General features: G+C 41.8%; 1 protein-coding gene across 3 annotated transcripts in view; it reads right to left on the reverse strand.

Annotated features, from left to right (window-relative positions):
• Nucleotides 1-13333: 13333 nt before the first annotated feature.
• The window catches only part of LOC145351821 (kelch-like protein 3), a 114939-nt gene continuing 105562 nt past the window's right edge, over nucleotides 13334-22710 (reverse strand). For all 3 annotated transcript variants that reach the window (XM_080201498.1, XM_080201497.1, XM_080201496.1), the window contains 4 exons: nucleotides 22262-22390; nucleotides 17862-18002; nucleotides 17632-17775; nucleotides 13334-15028 (listed from right to left, as the gene is read on the reverse strand). In XM_080201498.1, coding sequence (XP_080057624.1) covers nucleotides 15000-15028; nucleotides 17632-17775; nucleotides 17862-18002; nucleotides 22262-22390 — 443 coding nt within the window. In that variant the 3' untranslated portion in view covers nucleotides 13334-14999. The remainder of the gene's footprint in view (nucleotides 15029-17631; nucleotides 17776-17861; nucleotides 18003-22261; nucleotides 22391-22710) is intronic.

The raw sequence follows: 22710 nt of genomic DNA on the forward strand, positions 1-22710 counted from the left end.
CCGGGGAAGTACTGGACGATGAAGGGTACTCTATCCGCCGTGTCCTGTGTTCGTCTTCTGAGGAGGTCGGTGTGGTTTTTCGCTGTGGCACGTTGGAACTGTCAATCGATGAGTCAAGAGCCATATCCTGTTCTTGTGAGGGCATCTTTCAGTGTCTGTTGCGATCTGTTGTATTAACCCCAGTCCAATGCCGGCATCTTCACATCAGGTTAGGCAAAGCCAAATTAAATTCAAAAACCTTCAAATCCTGATGCCTTCAAATCTAGATGCTCTCTCAATCCAGAACAAGAGGTCATAGGTATAGGTTGAGACACGGTGGCACAGTGGTTAGCACTGTTGCTCACAGTGCCAGGGACTGGTTCGATTCCCACTTGGGTCATTGTCTGTGTCTGCATGGGTTTTCTCCCACAGTGTGAAAGACATGCCAATTAGCTGCTTTGGTCATGCTAAATTCTCCTTCAGTGTATCCGAACAGGCAGTGGGTGGAGTGTGGTGACTGGGGGATTTTCAGAGTAATTTAATTACAGTGTTAATTAACGTAAGCCTACTTGTGACACTAATAAATAGACTTTGAAATTTAAAACTGAGATGAGAGGGAACTACTTCTCAGAGGGTGATAAATTTGTGGAACTCGCTGCCCCATAGCACAGTGGAGTCTGAGTCATTAAATGGTTTGAAGGAGGAAATACATTTCTGATTGAAAAAAACAGGTTAAAAGGATATGGAGAACAGGTAGGGAGGTGGATTTCAGACCAGGGAGATATCAGGCATGATGTGATTGAATGGTAGAGCAGGCTCAAAGGGCTAAATTGCCTACTTCTGCTCCAAATTCCTATGTACTTACAAGACTGTTGGAAAAAAACCTGGTGTTGTCAGACTTTTTACCACGGAAAAAAAGGAACCAATATTGCTATGCATTCCCAAGGATATAACATTGCAGAGAAGTCATTTTAAAATGAATTTGTCTTTGGTAAGACCAGAACTAGAATACAGCATGCTTGTTGGTCTCCTGGTTTCAGGAAAATGTTGAGTCATTGGAGGGGTTACAGTGAAAGGCCATTCCCTCAAGTTCTGGACCTATGAGAAAAGATTGGCTAGCCTGACTCCTTTTTCTCTTGAAAATAGAGACTCTGGAAACAAAAACAGAAATTGCTGGAAAATCTCAGCAGGTCTGACAGCATGTGTGGAGAGAGAACAGAGGCATGACCCTTTATAATTAAAGTATGTATAATTCTTACAGGATTAAGCAATTTGAATCAGATATTTCTGCTACATACAGAGTACAAGAGGACAACAAAATAAAAGACAAAATGAAGAACTTTTTTAAAAAGGCTGCAAGTTTGTGTAAAAAATGGTTTATATGGTTAATAGAACAAAAATGTTTCATGGTTTTAAAGAGGTATATGGATAGGTACCTGTTAACAAGTAACATTTAGGATTTTTTAAAGTATACTGAGGAAATACTGTGGATAATGTGGGCAAAAATGAGATTGTCTCTTTAATGCCAGGGGAAGGTAATGGCCTAGTGGTATTGTCATTAGACTATTAATCCAGAAACTCAGCTATTGTTCTGAGGACCTGGGTTTGAATCCTGCCATGGCAATGTTGGATTTAGAATTCAATAAAAAAAAATCTGCAATTAAGAATCTACTGATGATCATGAAACCATTGCTGATTGTTGGAAAAACCTATCTGGTTCACCAATGTCCTTTAGGGAAGGAAATCTGCCATCCATACCTGGTCTGGCCTATATGTGACTCCAAAGCCGCAGCAACGTGGTTGACTCTCAACTGTCCTCAGGCAATTTGGGATGGGCAATAAATGCTGGCCAGCTGGCGACGGCCATGCCCCACAAATTAATTTTTAAAAAGTTGATATAGAATTAGAACTATACCCACTAGGTTGAGACTTTCCAATTCAACAACAACTTTTTAGTAACATCTTAATGTGAGCAGACCAATCAGTCTCAAGAGACTAAGAGCTGATAATTAGTAAAAAAAAGCTTGGGAAAGAAATGGAAACAATTGCCCAGATTTTGTGGTTATCGGTGAATGAACAACATTGTTTGCTCATTATGCTGCCCACTGACCGCTCTAAGGGGATGGTGTAGGTACACTCAGTGCTGTTAGAGAGTGAGTTCTAACCATTGACAATGAAGTAACAATGAGATATTTGAAGTCAGAAGGGTAATATGTAACTTGGAGGGAAACTTTCAGGTGGTAGTGTTCCAATGCACCCACAGTCCTTATTCTTCTAAATTATAGAAGTGGTGAATTGGAAGATTCAGCCAAAGAAATGCTGAGGAATGGCTGTAATGCATCTTACAGATGGTTCAAACTGCAGCCATAGTATACCAATGGTAGAGGGAGTGAATATTTAGTGTGGTGGGTGGGGTGCCAATCAAATGGGCTGTTTTGTCTTGGATGATGATGGCCAATGGTAACCACCAAGATGATGGTGGTGGGTGTTTCAGTCCTGGTAAAGGGAGGTGTTTGGAATCTTTCTGTTGGAGATGGTCATTACCTGACATTTGTGTGGCAAAGATGTTATACACCACTTGTTAGCTAAGCCTAGGAGGAAGGGTTGCTTCATTATCTGAGTTGGAATGGAACTGAAAATGTGTTACTAATGAGTTCACATTCTTATGATGGAGTAAGGTCATTGAGGGGACAGCTGAAAATGGTTGAGCCTTGGACACTGTACTCCTGCAGCAATGTCCTGGGCCTGAAGATGATTAGCCTCAAACAACCACACACATTTTCTTTTGTATCATTTATGGCCAGTTTATGAAATGTTTTCCCTCGATCCCTCTTAACTTCAATTCCTGGATTCTATATTTTGTCAAATGCTGCCTTGATATCAATGTCACTCTCACAGCTCCGGAATTCAGCTCATTTGTCCATATTTGGACCCAGTTTGTAATGAGGTCTGGAGCTGAATAGTCCACACAATCCAAACTGAACATCAGTGGGCAGGTTTTTGCTAAATAAGTGATGTCACCCATATCTTCTGACACTTTGATGCTGATGATAGAGAGTAAACCTATGAAATGGTTATCAACTGAATTGGATTTGTCCTGCTTTTTGTGAACAGGGCATACATGGGCACATTTCCACTTTGTTCAGAATAGTATTGTATGTATTCTGGAACTGCTTGGCTAAAGGTGCAACTAGTTCTACAGCACAAATCTTCAACGTCACAGCCAGAATGTTATCAAGACCTATACCTTCTGCTGTGTCCAGTGCGCTCTGTTGTTTCTTGATATCACGTGGACTGAATTTATATGGTTAAGTTTGGCATCTGTGATGGCACAGACTTCAGGCAAAGGCTAAAAAGAATCATCCACTCAGCACTTCTGGCTGACAATGGTTGCAAACACCTGAGTGTTGCTAATTGGATTCATACTTTGAGGTCCATTATTAAGGATGGAGATATTCACGGAGACATCTCCTCCTGTTAGTATAATTGCCCAACTTTGTTCATGACTGGATATGACAAGACTGCAGAGTTTTGATTTGATTCATCGGTTGTGAACGGCTTATCTTTGATAAGTGACCAGCTTCAACAGATTGGCACTTCATTTCTAGGTATGCCTACTGTTCTTGATACTCTCCACACACTGTGTGACCAGGGTTGGTCCCCTAGCTTGATGGTAATGGTAGAGTAAGAGACCTGCTAGTCCATGAGGTTAGATTGTGAAATAAAACTCTTTTGCTGATGGCCAACAGCTCCTTATAGATGTCCAGTTTAGAGCTGCTAGCTTTTATCTGAATCTGTCACATAACATGATGAGGGTTTCCACAAGGACTGTGCAGTGGTTAGTCATATCAATACTTGGATAGATGCATCCGCAGCAGGTAGATTGGTAAGGGATACAGTCAAGTGGGTTTTTCGGCTATGCAAGTTCCTCACCTCCACCTACCATAGGCCTAATCTGGCAGCTGTGTTCTTCAGTTCTCAGCCAGCTCTCAGGCAAGGTGCTATTGATTCACTTGTGGTGATGGGCATTGTCTACCACTATGGTACATCTATACCCTTGCTACTCTCAAAACTCCTTCAGACCTCATTAAATGTGGAGACAATACTCCCAGGGCCACTCCCTCCTGGCAGAATGACTGTTGTCATATCAATATTTTGGTTCACATGGTCTGTCCAGTTTAATTCCTGTTACTTTTTTTTTTACAACGATCTAATATAACTATGTGGCTTGCTGGGATATTTAAGAGTCACCCACATTGCTGGAGTTATAAACAGGTCAGACTGTCTAACAGGTTTCCTTCTCGAAAGGATATTAGGGAATTGGCTGGGTTTTATAACAATCTGGTAGTTTCATGGTTACCCTTACTGATACTAGGTTTTAATTTCACATTTTTTTAATCAACTGAATTTAAATCTCTCAGTTGCCATGGTCAAATTTAAACTTGTGTTTCTAAACCAATAATCCAGGCATTTCAGGGTTACTCGTCCAGTAACATAACCACTGCAGTTACAAAGTAACTGTTTATTAAAAGCCGTGCGCTGACTTGCAGGAAAAATATGGCAGAGAAAAGGATATTTGCAGAGAGATATCATGGACGGAATTTAGCGGACCAGTTAGCCACGGGCACAATCCTGTTATGGCCACAAAATATCAAGAAAGGTCAAGAATGGGATTTGTGTTGGTAAGGTTTCAGAATATGATATCTCTGGGCCTGCCCCATTGATGCAGTTAGCTCAATTCTAATGCATTATAATGTACTTAGTGATGTTAAAGTCAGACTTCACTAGGTGGGATGTCACCCAGGTGTGAATTGCTACTAGTTTTTAGAAACAGGAATCGGGTACCATGGCTTCAGCAAAGTTGGGTGGCTGGGTGAGGTTGTCAGGTGTCTCCAGGATAGGGTCGTACTGGTGTGTGTCGCCCTGAAGCCTGTGTCATTTACAATTTTATAGCATTGTTAGTCTGTGGGTTGTGTGGCTCAATGACAGCGCCAACCGGTCTGTGATGGAGCGGTGAGGAGGAAGTGCGAGTGGAGGAAGAGGCCTGAGGGGAGCTGGGAGATGGAGACCAGGAGGGGGCAAGGGCTCCCATGGGTAGAAGGAACAGGGCTGCCCTCATCAGTTTCTGCTTCACCCTATAGAAACACCATGTTGTCCGGCAGCTCAAGAAGCCCCCTTCTACCAAGACGATGCTAACCCCTCTGTGACCACGGAAGAAAAGTTGTGTTAAACTTCAGTCACCAGCATGCTGGGCCTGGGTATTCCTGGTGCCTGCTGATCAGAGAGAGCAGGACAGTGATGGTCATTTGCAGTGAGAGAAGGTCTGTGATGCTCCTCAGTTATTGCTTATTTCTGACTCCTATTTGTTGGCTCATGAGAGAGAGAGTGAGTTTTGGCCTGAGGTCCCTTTGTCACAGAGCACTGGAGGAGGATTCGGGGGTGAGGGTCTGTGCACCACCATGTGCTCTCAGGAATTATGTTATTTTGAGTTTGTATAATATAGTTACATGTGCATTTGTAACATTTGATAAAGACCTCCAACTATCTGTGCCTAACCTCACCTGTGCCCATTCTGTGCCACCACAATTCCATAGCCTTGCGTACCCTCAACTATGTCTAGATGTGTCCCAGGCTGCACACCAGAAGTGGAGGCAGCCAGCTGCATTCCCTGCCCTGATGCCTTTGGCACGCATCCAGTGGCAGGTTGGGACCTGGAGGGGCCCCAGACTTCTCTCGGGTGGCACTGGTATTGCCACCTCACCCTGTTCAGCCCTAATACTTGTGCCCCCTGAGGTGTACAAGTATTAGGAAGGGGGAAATTCACTCCCAGGCTCTCCTAGGTGGAAGGCCTTCACAGGTGCTCCATCATTCCTCTTCCTCCGGGTGTTCGTGGGCCCTTGGGTTACTGAATGGGGCAAAGGAGTAGCTGGAGTGAGTTCTAGAAGCCTGGCCATCATCTGGTGCTACCAGTCCTGGAGGTCAGTCATTGTCTGGACCATGGTGCTCAGGGACTGAGGTTTGCAGCCATGGATTAAATGTCCTGTGCTTTCCGCTGCGTTGCCACTCTTGCAGTGTTGGCCCAGGTGCCACACAAAGCCGACAACATATCTGCGACAGAAGGCTGTGGAACTTCTCCATTTGACCTTGCAGTCACCCTTCTGGTATTCCCAGCTCTGTCTTTGCATCTCAAGCAGCTGAAGCTCAAACATGGCTAGAGACAAGGCACCTGGCTGGGGCACATCTGTGTCCTGGGATCCAGCTGATCTGACTCTCCAATCCCTGGGATGTTCCTGCTTCCACCTGATGCACGTCAGAAGCAGTGTGGTGCTCACCAGAAAGTGACCCAAAAGCCCGGCTGCTCAGTTCACCAACCGAGGTGTCTCTCTTTCTGCAACGGTGAACGGTGCGGGTGATACCATGACGCTTCATCCATGTCGTCCTCGGAGATGATCTCTGAGGTGTTCACAAGGATGGGCAGTGGGGCACAGCTGGTGGACAGGCCAGGCTCTCTGGTTGACGCTCTTGCCAGGCAAAGGCCAGTGTTTTAGCATATGGCGTGGTCAAGTGTTTGGACAACAAAATACTTATTTGAGACTGATCATTTGGATGAAATACAATGACTCCTCACTTTTCCCCCGCAGAGCAACCTCACTTGGTACAGGCCCGCCCCTGCTCCTCCCCTGCAAGTCCCATGGACCCTCTTATTGAATAGAGTCAGGATCCTCAGCTCGGGCAGTCCATTGCCTATTTTTTCTCTCTCTGCAGCTGGGGGCTATTTTCTCCCGCAGGGACACAAAAGATATGAGCTTGATGATAATTAACACGTGTGGACACTGCATCCAGGCAGGAGGGGGTTCTGTTGAGGAGTGCCGTGGTGCTGAGGGGGAAGTTAAGGAAGCTGGTGGGAGGTCAGCTGCTGGAAAACTGTGAGGTAGCAACTTGTGGGTTCCAAGTAACATCTGGGGACATGACAGAATGATCAAGTGACAAGATGACAGTAGGTCATTCGTAATAGATCATTCACCTACTTCCTACATTGTACTCCCTCCCTCTTGGCCAGACTGCTGGCATAGACCTGTGCTGCCACCATCTCCCAGGCAGCATCTGTTACCCTGATGCAGGACTCCAGCAAATGGGTGAGGGCCCCTGCTGTGAAGAGGAGCTGATCTCCTTACTCCTATCGTCCTGGCTTAGAATGAGACTAAGTGCTGTGGAACCGCTAAATGCAGCGCCCCCTGCTTTAAGTGCTCAGCTGACCCCCAAAAGGAGGGGGATTAGAAATGTTGAGCCTCAGGCACAAAAAAAAAATCAAGATTGTGATCCAGATCTCGCCAGAAATTACGTTGTCATTTTTTGAGGAAAATTCCACCCCACAAATTTAGTGATTAAGATGTGAACACATTCCAAAAAAGTGGAAGTTAGGCATTGGCAGGTTCTGGAGAATGAGAAGTATGAAGTAAAATTTAGTACGTTGGCATGGGAGGATGTGGCACGAGCCCTGAGCCAGACTTTTCAGTGGTGAAATTTGTAAACTCTTCTACACACAAAACAAGTGTTAGATGTTTGCGACTCTCTTCAGCAGTTGATGCTCGATCAACTTTTGTTAAAGACATGTTAAGAGATATGGGGCTAGAGATATGGTATGTGGGGTTAGGTCGCAGGTCAGCCATGTTCACACTTGTAGGTTAATGGATTAATAGTTAAGGTAATGAATCAGTGACCTACGTCACAGTGTAACAGTGACAGCAGTAGTCATGTACTCAACACTGTACAGCAGATAGAACAGACTATATTCAGAGATGAGATAACGCCCCCATCTTGTATATGATGTTAATAAAGCAGTTCGAAGTAACCTACCTGAGTCAGATCAGAGTCGCTCAAGATAAGATAGGCCACATAACCAATATACGAAACATCCCTGATGGTAGAACAGGCTCGAGGGGCCAAAGCATCTATTCCTGTTCTTACAAGTGTTAAGTGCAGCATGCAACAGACTATGGAACAATGTTGGAAGAACTGAAAAATGCGATTGGTTCAGTTATTTTGATATTTTAAAATGTTAGTGCTGCAATGAATAACAAAGAATTGTTTATGGGTAGGGTAGTCAGGGTTTAATCTAAAGTCAATTGGCATAAAATTCAATTGGCATTGGAGATAAGTCTCACTAAGTGCTTGTAAAGATCCTTTATCCTTATTCCACAGACTTGCTGTAAAATTGCAATTAGTGCATTATCCCATTTTATATTCTTGAAATTGTGATGATATTGTTATAATTGTTTGCATTGCAATTTACTTTGATGCTACTGTACTTAAGTCTTACTCAGAAATAATTTTAAAATACTTAACATTTTTTATCAACCATTTTTATTTACAAAGTAGCAATTAGCGGATTAACTTGTTGTTTAAGAAGGGTGGCAGGCAAAAGGCAGGGAATTATAGGCCGGTTAGTTTAACGTCTGTTGTAGGTAAAATGTTAGAATTCGTGATCAAGGAGAAAATAGCGAGGCATCTTGAGGAGAATTGTTTGATAGAGCAGACGCAGCATGGTTTCGTTAAGGGGAAGTCGTGTCTGATGAATTTATTGGAGTTCTCTGAGGATGTGTCTAGGGCAGTGGATAGAGGAGAGCCGGTGGATGTGGTGTTTCTTGGTTTTCAGAAGGCGTTTGATAAGGTGCCTCACAAGACGTTATTACAGAAGGTCAGGGGGCATGGAATTGGGGTAGGGTGTTAGCGTGGATAGGGGATTGGCTGTCAAATAGGAGGCAGAGAGTGGGGGTCAATGGGTGCTATTCGGATTGGCAGTTGGTGACTAGTGGAGTGCCCCAGGGGTCGGTGCTGGGGCCTCAGCTATTTACCATTTATATAGGTGATCTGGAGGAGGGAACCGAGTGTATGGTGTCGAAATTTGCTGATGACACCAAGATTGGTGGAATTGCAAATTGTGCAGAGGGTGTGGAGAGCCTGCAGAAGGATCTAGATAGGCTGGGCGAATGGGTCAGGAACTGGCAAATGGAATTTAATGTTGGCAAGTGTGAAGTTGTCCACTTTGGTAGGAATAATGGTAGGAAGGACTATTACTTACATGGTGAAAAACTGCAGCATGCGACGGTGCAGAGGGACCTCGGGGTCCTTGTGCATGAGTCGCAAAAACCCAGCCTGCAGGTGCAGCAGGTGGTCAGGAAGGCGAATGGGATGCTGGCCTTCACAGCGAGGGGGATTGAATATAAAAGTAGGGAGGTCTTGCTGCAACTGTACAGGGCACTGGTGAGGCCGCAGCAGGAGTACTGTGTGCAGTTTTGGTCGCTGCACTTACGCAAGGATATTTTGGCCTTGGAGGGAGTGCAGAGGAGGTTTACTAGGCTGATACCGGAGTTGAGGGGGTTGAACTATGAGGAGAGGCTGAATAAACTAGGCTTGTACTCGTTAGAGTTGAGAAGAATGAGGGGAGATCTCATTGAGACATATAAGATGATGAATGGGATGGATAGGATAGAGGTGGAGAGGCTCTTCCCGCTCAGAAAGGACAGTAGGACTAGAGGGCACAGCCTCTAGATAAAGGGGGGGCGGTTTAGAACAGAGTTGAGGGGGAACTTCTTCACTCAAAGGGTGGTGAATCTCTGGAATTCTCTGCCCGTTGAAGTGGTGGAGGCTGCCTCGCCAGATATATTTAAGACGTGGGTTGATAGGTTTTTAATAGGCAAGGGGGTTAAGGGTTATGGGGAGAGAGCGGGAATGTGGAACTGAGACACAACAGATCAGCCATGATCTTATTGAATGGCAGGGCAGGCTTGAGGGGCTAGATGGCCTACTCCTGCTCCTATTTCTTATGTTCTTATGTTAACTCAATTTTGAGTCTAACATCAAATGCCTCAATGTTTTGTAAAGTCTTTCATTGAGTGTGCTGCTTCAATGAAAAAAATCACCTGTTTCATTTTAATCTTGCCTGTTTATTTGTGTGTGAGAGAGCAGAGACTGAGAATGCATTTTGCCAAGCCTATCACTATTCAAATTCAAGAGTCACCAACTGCTCTCCAGCCTCCATAACTGGAGGCTTCAGCTGCTTGGAAAAATCACAGAATTGCATCCAACACCAGACTGATTGATTCAAATGGCATGTTCCTTTGGTTGTTTGTAATAGGCAGAATACAGACTGTACTCAATCAGTCCACAATTGCAAAACCCCAAACAGAACATCTACTGTTAGATATGATTTTGTGATTAGGCTGGGCAGCACAGTGGTTAGCACTGCTGTCTCACAGCTCCAGAGACCTGGGTTGGGTCACTGTCTGTGCAAAGTTTGCACATTCTCCCCGTGTCTGCATGGGTTTCCTCTGGGTGCTCCAATTTCCTCTCACAGTCCAAAGATGTATAGGTTAGATTGAATGGCCATGATAAATTGGCCAAAGCGTCCTGGGATGTGTGGGTTACAGGGGTTAGCAGGGTAAATACATGGGGTTGTGGACATAGGGCATGGGGTGGGATTGTTGTTGGTGCAGACTTGTTGGGCCGAATGGCCTCCTTCTGCACAGTAGGGATTCTATGAATCCTGAGTGTGCTAACAGCTACAGTAACAACCAATCTAAGATAGTCAGTTGAGCTTGTAACATGGTTCATTTAAGCTTATTAAAAGCTATATGCATTGCCTTGCAGAGACCTGTTCTCTGCAAAGAAAAAGAATATATTTAAGCCTTGTGCCTATTTTTGAGTTACCTGGAGTTTGGGGAGCCTATAGTCCCCTGTTGCTTTCTGTATGGCAATGCCTCAGCCACAGTGGACTTGCCAAGCAATCATCACTCTTTTCTCCTGAAGTATTAATTGTGATCATTTGAAATTTGGTACTCTTGCATTTGTCCTGATGAGTGCAAGTCTTTGGCAACTTTTTACCAGCAATATTCAAGTTCTGTACCACCAAGCAACTTTAAAAATATTCCTGAAATTCTAATGGCAAATTACTCATTGACTTGTCTGTAATATTTTGTAGCATTTAAATAAAACAGTTGATACAAGATCTGTATGTATCAACTAAAGATGGCTTCAACCTTTCTTTCAGTTGAATTCAAATGAGATTACACAATTCTGACAAATCTTAAAACAATAGGAAACATAGGAGTTTAAATTTACTTGCAATTTAAATATTAATCTGATTATATTTCAGGTGCAGAACTATCCACTTTGTACTTACTATTGCTCGCCATTCTGAGTACTTGTTATTTTCTTCTTTCCTCTATAAATTCCTTCATGAAATGTAAGAAACATTACAGTAATAAAAACCTATATACTTTAAAATTAGAGATACAAAGAGAATTGATTCCAGTTGTCAGTGTTCTAAAGTAGCAAGAAAATGTCAAGCGCTACACATAAAAAGACAAATGTGCTGCATCTATCCAAGCTGAATAAACAATAAAATGTTCAAATTATTTCTGTCATTTTATTGACATTTTGAAAAATAAAATACAGTCAGGAGTGCTTCACAGTCTTGTGTTCCATAGATATGACAGGAACATTTAAAATAAATCATTACATAAAACCCAAAAAGATTTTAAACACTGTTTCAAATGACAGCAGAGTGCAATGGTACATTAATCCCTGACACCATACTCTGTCACTATATTATGACCTTTTTGGTCTGATTTGGTAGTCCAATACATAACAATGAAGACAGAGTTACAGAATTACAAATTAATTATGTTTTATGACACTCACTATTGTGGATGGAGAGTTATTTTGTAACACTGCTTAGAATGGAATAGTATATGTACTGAACATAATAACTTACATAAATTAAATTAGTAACTTGCGTTTGACATTAGAAGCGCAACCATTATCCAACTCAGTAACATTTAGTAGATAATCAATGGCAGGATCACATTGGCACCAAAATACTTGATTTTCATTGAACTATATTTGCACGTCATTAGGTTGCCAAAAATATTCAAATCAACCTATAATTATATAAATGAACAATCGAACCATAATTAAAAATTCTTGTGAAGGAAACTAAAAAAGCTTCTATAATTGTTGCACCTCTGGTAGTTCGAACATACACATTAAATGGATTCATTGGAAAAGCAGGACATAAACATTTTTGCATTAGCTAATCTGACTCCAAGTCCCCTGTCAGGGTGGCACAGTGGCACTGTGGTTAGTACTGCTGCCTCATAGCATCAGGGACGTAGGTTCAATTCAAGCCTTGGGTGACTATCTGTGTAGGTTTCCTCCGGTTTCCAAGGATGTGTAGGTTATGTGGATTAGCCATGGTAAATGCGTGGGGTTATGGGGATAGGTTGGGGTGGGCTTGGATAAGATGCTCTTTCGAAGAGTTGTTGCAGACTCAATGGGCCGAATGGCCTCCTTCTGCACTGTAGGGTTATAAGGTATGGCTCTCCAGAAGCTCCAAAATTAGTTGACTCTTCACTCATTCATTCCCTAATGCATTTTATATTTTCCCTCATGCTGCACTAGACAATGTTCTTAAACCATGGGCAACACTTACCAGGTTATTGCAGTAGTGCAGCATTATCATCAATCTAATAAGCTCCAGTAGTAGTGGCTGTATGGAAACAGCAGAGGTAAAATAGCATCTAAAAGAAAATCCACAGGAAACGACAGACAGGATGGTGAAATTAAGAGACAGAAGGAAAACACCAAAGAGGACACAAGAAACATTGAAAAGCAAATTGACAAATGTATTCAAACCTCTCACACTGCACAAAATTATCTGCACAGAAACACATGATAAAACAAATCAAGGTTCATATATTTCAATGCTCAGAGACTGGAGAATCATTAAAAACTGGAAGAAAATTAAAAATTAAAAATCATTAAAAACTGGAAAAAAAGAGGGAGTGCAGAGGAGGTTTACTAGGCTGATACCGGAGTTGAGGGGGTTGAGCTATGAGGAGAGGCTGAATAAACTGGGCTTGTACTCGTTAGAGTTTAGAAGAATGAGGGGAGATCTCATTGAGACGTATAAGATGATGAATGGGATGGATAGGATAGAGGTGGAAAGACTCTTCCCGCTCAAAAAAGACAGTAGGACTAGGGGGCACAGCCTCAAGATAAAAGGGGGGCGGTTTAGAACGGAGTTGAGGAGGAACTTCTTCACTCAAAGGGTGGTGAATCTCTGGAATTCTCTGCCCGTTGAAGTGGTGGAGGCTGCGTCGCTAAATATTTTTAAGACGCGGGTTGATGGGTTTTTGATAGGAGAGGGGATTAAGGGTTATGGGGAGAGGGCGGGAAAGTGGAACTGAGCAGCGACAGATCAGCCATGATCTTATTGAATGGTGGGGCAGGCTCGAAGGGCTGAATGGCCTACTCCTGCTCCTGTTTCTTATGTTCTTATGTTCTTAAAATGGAAAGCCACAGAGGCAAATACAGTGAAAACAAAAAAGTATAGGGATGATTTATTAAAGCGATTTTAAACAATCAAAATTATAAAGTAAAAGGAAAAAAGTGTTAAACAGAAGAAAAATAGTAAAGAAGGAAATGGAAATTAAAGAAAGTCAAAAAAAGCAAATAGTATGAAAATCTTGTGTTTTTTAAGTCGATGTTTTACAAAGGAATGGATATACTAAAATGAATAAGGCTTTAGCGAATACCTATTAACCACATTTACAATGTTACTGTACCTCATGAGTAAGAATTCTACTCACATCAGGAATACAAGTGCAGTCTCAGAGCCTTGAAGTGATACTGCTCCATGTATTATTAGACATAATAACACACTATCTGTAGCCAGAATGAATTTGAATACATTTAGTATTAAAAATGTATTTTGTTCTTTTAAAAAAAACTGATTTTAGCATTTTGCTGGTCAGAATTTTCACTAGATGGCAGTATTTATTAAAAGTAGCCAAACAATTAGCTGCAAACTTTGGAAGGCTGGGACAATGGAAACTTGAGGTTAAAGGCATTTTTAAAACAATTCTTCTACAAGATGGTTTAAAGTTTTCACTTTCACTGTATTAATTTGCCTAGTGTAAACCACCCAATCCCAAGTCCTCCAGATCAACTGGACGGGAAAGTACGATGGTCTATCTTGCCTGTCACCATCTGCATATTACATGCGATTACAGGTGCCTGAAGTTTTTTTTATTTTAAAAAATATTTGAGTACTGCTGATACAATCTATGTAAGTTAATGAATATCATTAGTCTAAACTGTGAGGCTGTAAAAATCGATAACAATTCTGGTCCATTTTGGCTTGGACTACTAAGAGTGCTGCATGGCATCGGCGCAAAAGAGGTTCCAGTGTCCAAACAGTTTCTGTACTGGCAATAGCAAACTCACAAAGAATTTGAAGACTGCATTAAAGTTTTCTGGCTACCAAAGGAACTACTTACAACAGGAACTTCATATCTTCTATTAGTTCATCTGTCAAAATTGGGGATCTAATGCTATATCTGAGAGAGGAGAGAGGGGTGAACATTATTTGAAATAACAGGTGCAGCTCATCTCAACATGATCAAACCATTATGGCAAATATCCCTTCTGCTCCCCGAGGTTAGAATGTTGGGTTTGTCTCTTTTAAAATGGTTGATATGGTAAATGCAGTGCTTCATCTAATCCAAACAATTGTGCTTTAAAAAGGCAGCAGCTTGATTTTTCAGCAACGGTACTGTGTAGAACTCACATGTAACAGTAAAACGTTCACATTCTCCAGTCAATAGGGCTCTGTTGAAGGCTGTCGCTTATCAACTCTGAACATCCCAGATCACTTGGCAAGAGCAAACTGGTAGCATATGCCCGCTAATTTGCACTTTCTTAGTTTCACTTGCAGTGCTAGTAGCGAAAGTGTTTCCATATCTTGCTATACCCTTAGATTCATAGTTGATTTTTCTTTTAAAAATGTATATTGCAGTGCTGGTTTCTTTTTGATAGGGTAACTGTACTGAGCTGTTCCTCATACAGTATACCATGCATCCAAGTAGTATAAATAGTTTAAAAAAAACACCTAGGTCAGTCTTCAGCAGGATGCGAATCAGTTTTCACTTGAATCCCACTGTTGCTCAAGTGTGGAGTCATAGTGGCTTATCAATAACAGCAACACCTAATAGGAATATAAACAATTCAAGTTAAAAGATTCAGAGCCAGTTCTGAATAATGATAATATCAATAAGTGACCCAAATGATATTTCTGCCTCATATCAACATATTTTGAGTTCTTTTAGCTTTTAATCTACAGCACATTTCATACGTGACCCAATTACCTTTTTCAGTTAACACTGCCCCATCTGCTTCTATTATTCATCTGGGCAAGTGCATGAATAGGATGGGAATAGAGGGATATGTTCCCCGGAAAGGTAAGGGGTTTTAGTTCATGCTGCAGGCCTGGAGGGTTGAAGGGCCAGTTCCTGTGCTGTAATTTTCTTTGTTCAAAGTAAGGTTACATCACAACTAAATAATTTAAGTATAATTACTTTCAAGAGTACATATAGTTAGCTATCCTTGTTTGTTTGGTAGTTGAGTGCTGGGCTGCCACTCCAGGATAGTGATTAAAAATAATGTCTTAACGAGACCCACTTTACCAATTCTTCACTGGTTTTAGTACGCCACTAGGTGGAGTGGCTCATGTTGATGCAACACTTCACTCTCCATGGGACAAGCAGCACCAGCCAATTTAATTCACTCGTACAGACACATCTGCCAGCTGATTCATAGCATAGTTGAGGATAACTATGTTTCATGGAGCTTAATATAGACAGTCCCAAGGAAGAAAAGATAACAAATATATTGAAAACTAGGGCTGGGGAAGAACAACAAACTGCCCTATTTCAAATTAATTACAATTTTTGCCCGATGTTGCCAGTGCAGAGTTCTGGTTTAAAATGTTTATTGGTTAACAGCCACCAATTTGCTAGAACATAGCAGTGGTGATTAGCTTACACCAGACTACAGGTAACAAAAGCCAGTAAATTAAGTCAGTGATATCAGAACTACATTATTTAAGTCACCATACTTTTGGCAAAAGCGATTTCCTTGTGTGATTGTTTCCCCCAACGCTCAGCCAACAGGTGAATTCACTTATTGTCCTGCATACCCAAACCTAACACCCTTTAACTCTGCTCTCTTTATACACTTCAGAAATCTCACCTCCCCATATTCAATATGCAAATCCATCCCAGCAGCTACCCCTCTCAAACTGCTTTTCTTTCCCAATTATAACTTTATTGAAGCCTCTTGCTTTTCTATTTATCCTCTTCACAGCTTCCTGCTTTCTGATTGATGCCAATCATCAACTCCAATTGGCGCTCCAACCAGGCAGAAATGATGTCATGTGTCAAAGAGCGATTCATTTTGAAACATGGGCATCATTGATGCTTATGAATGCTCTATTTAAACACTAATGTGGCATGGATCAGAGAGTCTTACAATTAAGCAAATTAATGTCACTATCATTTTGCCTCTACACAAAAGATAAGATATGAAAATGATTATTATAAACATTAGTAAGGATCAGGAAGGGTAGCAACACATTCTCCATGATTATCCTCAACACCATTGCCCCACAAGGCTGTGTCCTCAGCCCCCTGCTATACTCCTTATACACCTATGACTGTGTGGCCAAATTCCCCTCCAACTCCATTTTTAAGTTTGCTGATGACACCACTGTAATGGGTCAGATCCTGAACAATGAGACGGAGCACAGGAAAGAGACAGAGAATTTGGTGAACTGGGTCTGATAACAATAATTTCTCCCTCAATGACAGTAAAATGAAGGAGATAGTCATCAACTTCAGGAAGTGTACCAGAAGACATGCCCCTGTCTACATCAATGGAGATCAAGTGGAAATGGTCAAGAGCTTCAAGGTTTTTAGGTGTCCAGGTCACCAGTCCTGGTCCCTCTTTGATGTTACAAATAAAGAAAGCCCACCAACATGTCTGCTTTTCCAGAAGGCTCAGGAAATTGGGTACGTTTGCTACAACTCTCACCAACTTTTACAGATGCACCAGAGAAAGCATATTTTCTGGTTGTATCACAGCTTGGTATATCTCCTGCTCTGAGCAAGACTGCAAGAAACTAGAAAGGGTCATGAACAAAGCCTAGTCCATCCCACACACCAGCCTCCCATCCATTGACTCCGTCTACATCTCCCTCTGGCTCAGAAAAGCAGCCAGCATAATTAAGGATCCCACGTAACCCCGATATACTATTTTCCACCTTCTTCTGTCAGGAAAAAGATGCAAAAGGCCATATATCAAATGACTCAAGAACAGCTTCTTCCCTTCTGGCATTAGACTTTTGAATGGATCTACCTCATTAAGTTGATTTTTCTCTATATGCTACCTATGACAGTAACACTACATTCTGCACCCTCTCCTTTCTTTCTCCATGAACGGCATACTTTGTCTGTATAGAGCACATGAAACAATACTTTTCACTGTATACTAACTTGTGACAATAATAAATCAAATCGAATCAAATTAAAAATATAGATTTTAAATTCAAGTCAATTTCTGGTGTGTAATAGAATTAGAATAATGCATATGGATGTTTTATGTCCACCTGCGAATGGAAACCAACTCTAACATTGGATAGATCCGAAATAGTCCGATGACAAACGATCAAAAAAAAACTGCTTAGCTTGTGCATCATTACGGTACACAGCAACCTGGTTAGAAAATCTTAGCTACAACCTGCAACAGCTTTACCTGCATAGCTTCTTCCAGTGCTCATATTGCTTGGTAATAATGTCCACTTGTCAGTTATAGAGTTATAAAACTCCACAGAAGCTAGATTAGAAGAACCATCATCACCTCCAATTACATACAAAAATCCATTTACAGCACAAACTCCTACAAGACAGAAAATATTTGATTAGACTAAAACTTATTTTATCTTCAAATACAAGATAAAATCCAAAATTTAAATGGATCCCTACCTGCGTTCCTCCGGCACATATTCATGTCCGCCACTTGTCTCCAAGTGTTTGTGGATGGGTCGTACACCTCAACACTTTTCCTCACCAAAGGTCCATCATGACCTCCTGTTGCATATAATTGACCATTTAGAACCCCTACTCCTGTAACATAAGAATGAATAAAGCATTCAGTTCCTCAATGCAAAATACCAAACTTGATTGTGGACCATCAGCCTGTACAAATATAGGTTAACAAGCAATGTTTCCATTCAGTTTGACAGGGATGAAGTTAGAGTCGTAGAGGTCTACAGCACAGAAAAAGGCTCTTCGGTCCATCGCATCTGCGCCGATCAAAGACAAGTTATCCAACTACTCTAATCCCATTATCCAGCATTTGGCCCATAGCTTTGCATGTCTTGACATTGCAAATTCATATCTAAATACTTCTTTGCTCCACCACCCTTTTAGGCAGTAAGTTCTGGATACCCACCACCCTCTGAGTGAAAACATTTTTTGCTCACGTCCCCTCTAAACCTCCTGCCCCTTACCTTAAATCAATGCTCCCTGGTCACTGATTCCTCCACCAAAGGGAAAAGATGTGCCCCTCATAATTTTATACATCTCAATCATGTCCCCCCACCAAATCTCCTCTGATCTAAGGAAAACAACCCCAGTTTATCCAATTTGTCTTTCTAACTGAAATTCTCCTGCTCAAGCAACATCGTAGTAAATCTCCTCCACACCATTTCCAGTGCTATCGCACCCCTCTTATAATGTGGGTTCCAGAACTGCACGTAATACTCTCAATGTGGCCTAACCAATGTTTCAAATAGTTCCAGCATAACCTCCCTGCTCTTATACTTGCCTATATTAGTCGAGGCATAGAGTTTATCATAATGCCTTATATATCACACGGGTGGCACAGTAGTTAGCACTGCTGCCTCACAGCACCAGGGATCTGGGTCAGATTCCTGGCTTGGGTCATGTCTGTGTGGAGTTTGTATATTCTCCCCATTCCTGCATGGTGCTCCAGTTTCCTCCCACAATCCAAAGATGTGTGGGTTAGGTTGATTGGCCTTTAAATTGCCCTTCAGTGTCAGAGCATTAGTAGGCTAAAGAAGTAGGGTTAGAGGGACAGGGCCTGGTGGGATTGTGGTTGGTGCAGACTTGATGGGCCGTACGGGAATCTATGAATTGCTCTTTAGGTTGTGTCTTTTTCTTATCTCTCCAATTTTTTCTCCCTTATTCCACTGCTAAGGGTGGTAACTACTGCTGGGGTGCGTTTGCATAGGCACCAGTAACCCTCCCATTTCTCATAGGCCAAGTGAACAAATCACAGTAGGCCATTCTTGAGGTGGGGGAATGTTATAGTCAGTTCCAATGTTGTCCTCTCGAACATTCACATGTGAAACTTGCAGGGGACGGAGGGGTCTTAGAGGATATCTAGTGAAGTTACTTGGTCAGTTTTTCTTTTTAAAATCCCTGCATACTGAAGCCAATATTCGCACCCACCATCATCTCAGTCAAGACCAGGTAACTCAGCTTAGGTGATCAATTCAACTGGCAACTCTCCCGTTCTGTATCACAGAATCATAGAATCCCTACAGTGCAGGAGGAGGCCATTCAGCCCACCAAGTCTGCACCAACCACAATCCCACCCAGGCCCTATCCCCATAACCCTGTGCATTTATCCTAGCTAGTCCCCCTGACACTAAGGGCAATTTAGCATTGCCAATCCAGCTAAAGTGCACATCTTTGGACTCAGTATCACACCACATATTGCATTTACCCACTGCATTGTTAGGAGAGTTCAGGTCATAATCCTCAAAAATTGAACAGGATTATAAAAAGAAAACCTCTCTCTGGATTGCTGGAATGTTATTAAAATAGTAACCATGCATGAAGGTCAACACAGTTAGCAAGCTGAATGAAGGAAATACTTGGAGTTTTAGTTAAAAACAAAATACTGCGGATGCTGAAATCTGAAACAAAAACAGTAAGTGCTGGAAAATCTCAGCAGGTCTGATGGCATCTGTGGAGCGAGAATAGAGCCAACATTTCGAATCAGGGCTCTGATGAAGGATCATCCAGGCTCAAATGTTGGCTCTATTCTCTCTCCACAAATGCTGTCAGAACTGCTGAGATTTTCCAGCATTTTCTGTTTTTGTTCTGGAGTTTTAGTGTTTTAATCAACCTCCCAGTATCAGTTCTGCTCATGCTGTGATGTCGTGACACAAGTTAGGAAAACTCAAGTCAAAGAATCAGAAAAAAAGCCAGACAACAAAACAAAGTAATATCAAAAGACAAGGAGAAATTATATTCACACTAAAAATGTGTATTGACCCAAAGAAAATTAATGCTCAAATATAATTCAGATTATTGGGGAGCAGAAATGAATAAAGATACGTTATGATCATTGTAATAATGCATCTTTGAGAAGACAGACCAATATTTGATGCCTCTGCACTTCTCTAAGGAGGTAATCACTGAAATCTGTTAACTGTTGAAGCCACGAGACAAAGCAAGGACCGGACTAAGAGTAGCTGTGAATTTTTATGCTCCAGCTCCTTATCTACGAACATGAGTTAGGAGCACGAGTAGGCCTTTCGTCCCCTTGAACCTGCTGATTGGAATGTGGCTGATCTGTATGTGGCCTCAACTCTACATTCTGCCTACCCCCATTAACCTTTGAACCCTTGTTAGTCAAGAATCTATCTACTTCTGCCTTAAAATAATATTCATTGATTCTGTCTTCACCACTCTGGGGAAAAGAGTTCCAAAACTCATGACCCTCTGAGGATTGGGATACCAATGTAGAAATAGATACGAGACTTTCAAAAGTGCCAGGTCATATTGTTGATAGGTGAGGCGAATTGAACAGTAGCTGAAGCTAGTATGGTACAGCTGATAGGATGTGGCATGCGAAGATCACTCGCAGAACTTGACCACTCATGGGTGGTCATTAAATGTCTTTTGACACTGCATTCAGGTCTTTGAGGTTGCATTCCTGGTATTGGCCTACATGTCAACTGTTCCCACTGCCTCCTCATGGTGTGTCTGGAGAACATTCTGAGGATACAGCTCACCTCTTTTACCTTCCACCTCCTCCACCAAGATCTTCAAATTCAGCATCCTAAAAACCTGGGGACCCATACTCTTCCGTGGTCAACTATTCTCTTTTCCCCAGGTCAGATTTGATTGTAGAACCTGCTCCTGCCAGTGATCCTCCCCATTAAGAGGTGCAAGGTATTTTTAGTGCAAATTAGTTACAATATTAAGTACTGGCCAATGACTGGTACAGTTGGTACCCAATGTACCCAAAAAAATCATAATAATTAGCAACAGCATGAAGTTGGTATGCTGCTCCCATTCCAATCAATAGGTTTTGGCAAATCTTGCATTGGGATTCCTCCAACATTTTTCAAGGCTAACCAATTTAGCACCTCACTCCCTACCTGTAAGAATCAAGAGTTCAATCTGAAGATGCCCTCCCGTGACAGACTGACTGAACTCAATATGCTGTCTTTTCCTGGTCGCATGAGGGTCAAGCACACTTCAACAACAACTTGCATTTACGAAGCACCTTTAATGTAGTAAAATGCAACTCCCAAGCTTCACAGGAGCATTATCAAATTGAATCTGATACCGATCCACAAAGGTGATTTGAGGTTGATGATCAAAACCTTGATTAAAGAAGTAGGTTTGATCTGACGTCTTAAAGGAGAAAAGCAAGGTAGTGAGGCTCAACAGCTAAGACATGGCCATTAATAGTGGGGTGATTCAAATTGGGGATGCATAAGACGTCAGAACTGGAGAAGTGATGACAATTTGGAGGATTGTAAGGCTGGAGGAGGAGGAAAAGCCATTGCAAGTGGTCCCTTGGCTACAACCGAATAGATAATGATGGAATTAGGCACATGCAGTCCCACCCAACCCAACCAGAGGGAAGGAGCTGGAGAAGGGTCATGTGGCCCACAACGTTAATGGCTACAGACAGACCAAGAAAGTAGAGGAAGAATCGTTTTCCAAGGTCATAGTCACATAGAATGTTATTTAATGATTTCGCTGCTGTGATTCAACAAAACTTTGAACGAGTCTCACAGCTCAAGGAAAGAGCTGAGAATAAAATAGTCTTTATCATTACACTCATTAAAACAGAACCAATTCTGAAAACTGTTGTACACAGCATTGTGTAAATTAATCATTTATAATTTACCATAACTAAATTCGTGAAACTATCCAGGAATTGTTAAAAAAGCAGATTTTATCAATTCCGATCAAACTTATTACTGTGTCTTTCCATGTTACGCAAAATATATTAGTTCTAAAAATAAAAAAAACAACCTAAATTTGAAAAGGTAAATTTAAAAAGACTGTAAAATGCTGTACATTATACAAGAGATATATTTTAAAAATCAAACCTGCACCACTACGACGTGTACTCATATCTGAAACATATGTCCATTCGTTGCTGACCGGATTATATGCTTCAACAGTACTAAGACACTGACGTGATGCTCCATCATAACCACCTACTGCATACAACCTGCCTGAGGAAACAGAGCGTGCATTAACAATCAACACATGTACTTTATGGAAAACTGTTGAACACAACAGTGTTTCTCGTTCAATACTGGTTGTCCAATAGAAGAGAGAGAGAAATGGGGTGAGGAGGGAGAGAGTGTGAACGTCAGAAGCAATGAAAGGCATCAACCTGAACTGTTAACTCTTGTTTCTCTCTCCAAAGATGCTGCCAGACCTGCTGAGTATTTCCAGCAATTTTTGTCTTAAGTTCAGAATTTGCAGTACTTTGTTTTTCTCTGAGAGTTAACTTGAGTGTGCACTGAATTTTAGCTTAAATTCTTAGCAC

The sequence above is a fragment of the Carcharhinus amblyrhynchos genome, chromosome 13, assembly GCF_965287045.1.
Source record: "Carcharhinus amblyrhynchos chromosome 13, sCarAmb.v2.hapA, whole genome shotgun sequence".
In the NCBI taxonomy this organism is placed as follows: domain Eukaryota; kingdom Metazoa; phylum Chordata; class Chondrichthyes; order Carcharhiniformes; family Carcharhinidae; genus Carcharhinus; species Carcharhinus amblyrhynchos.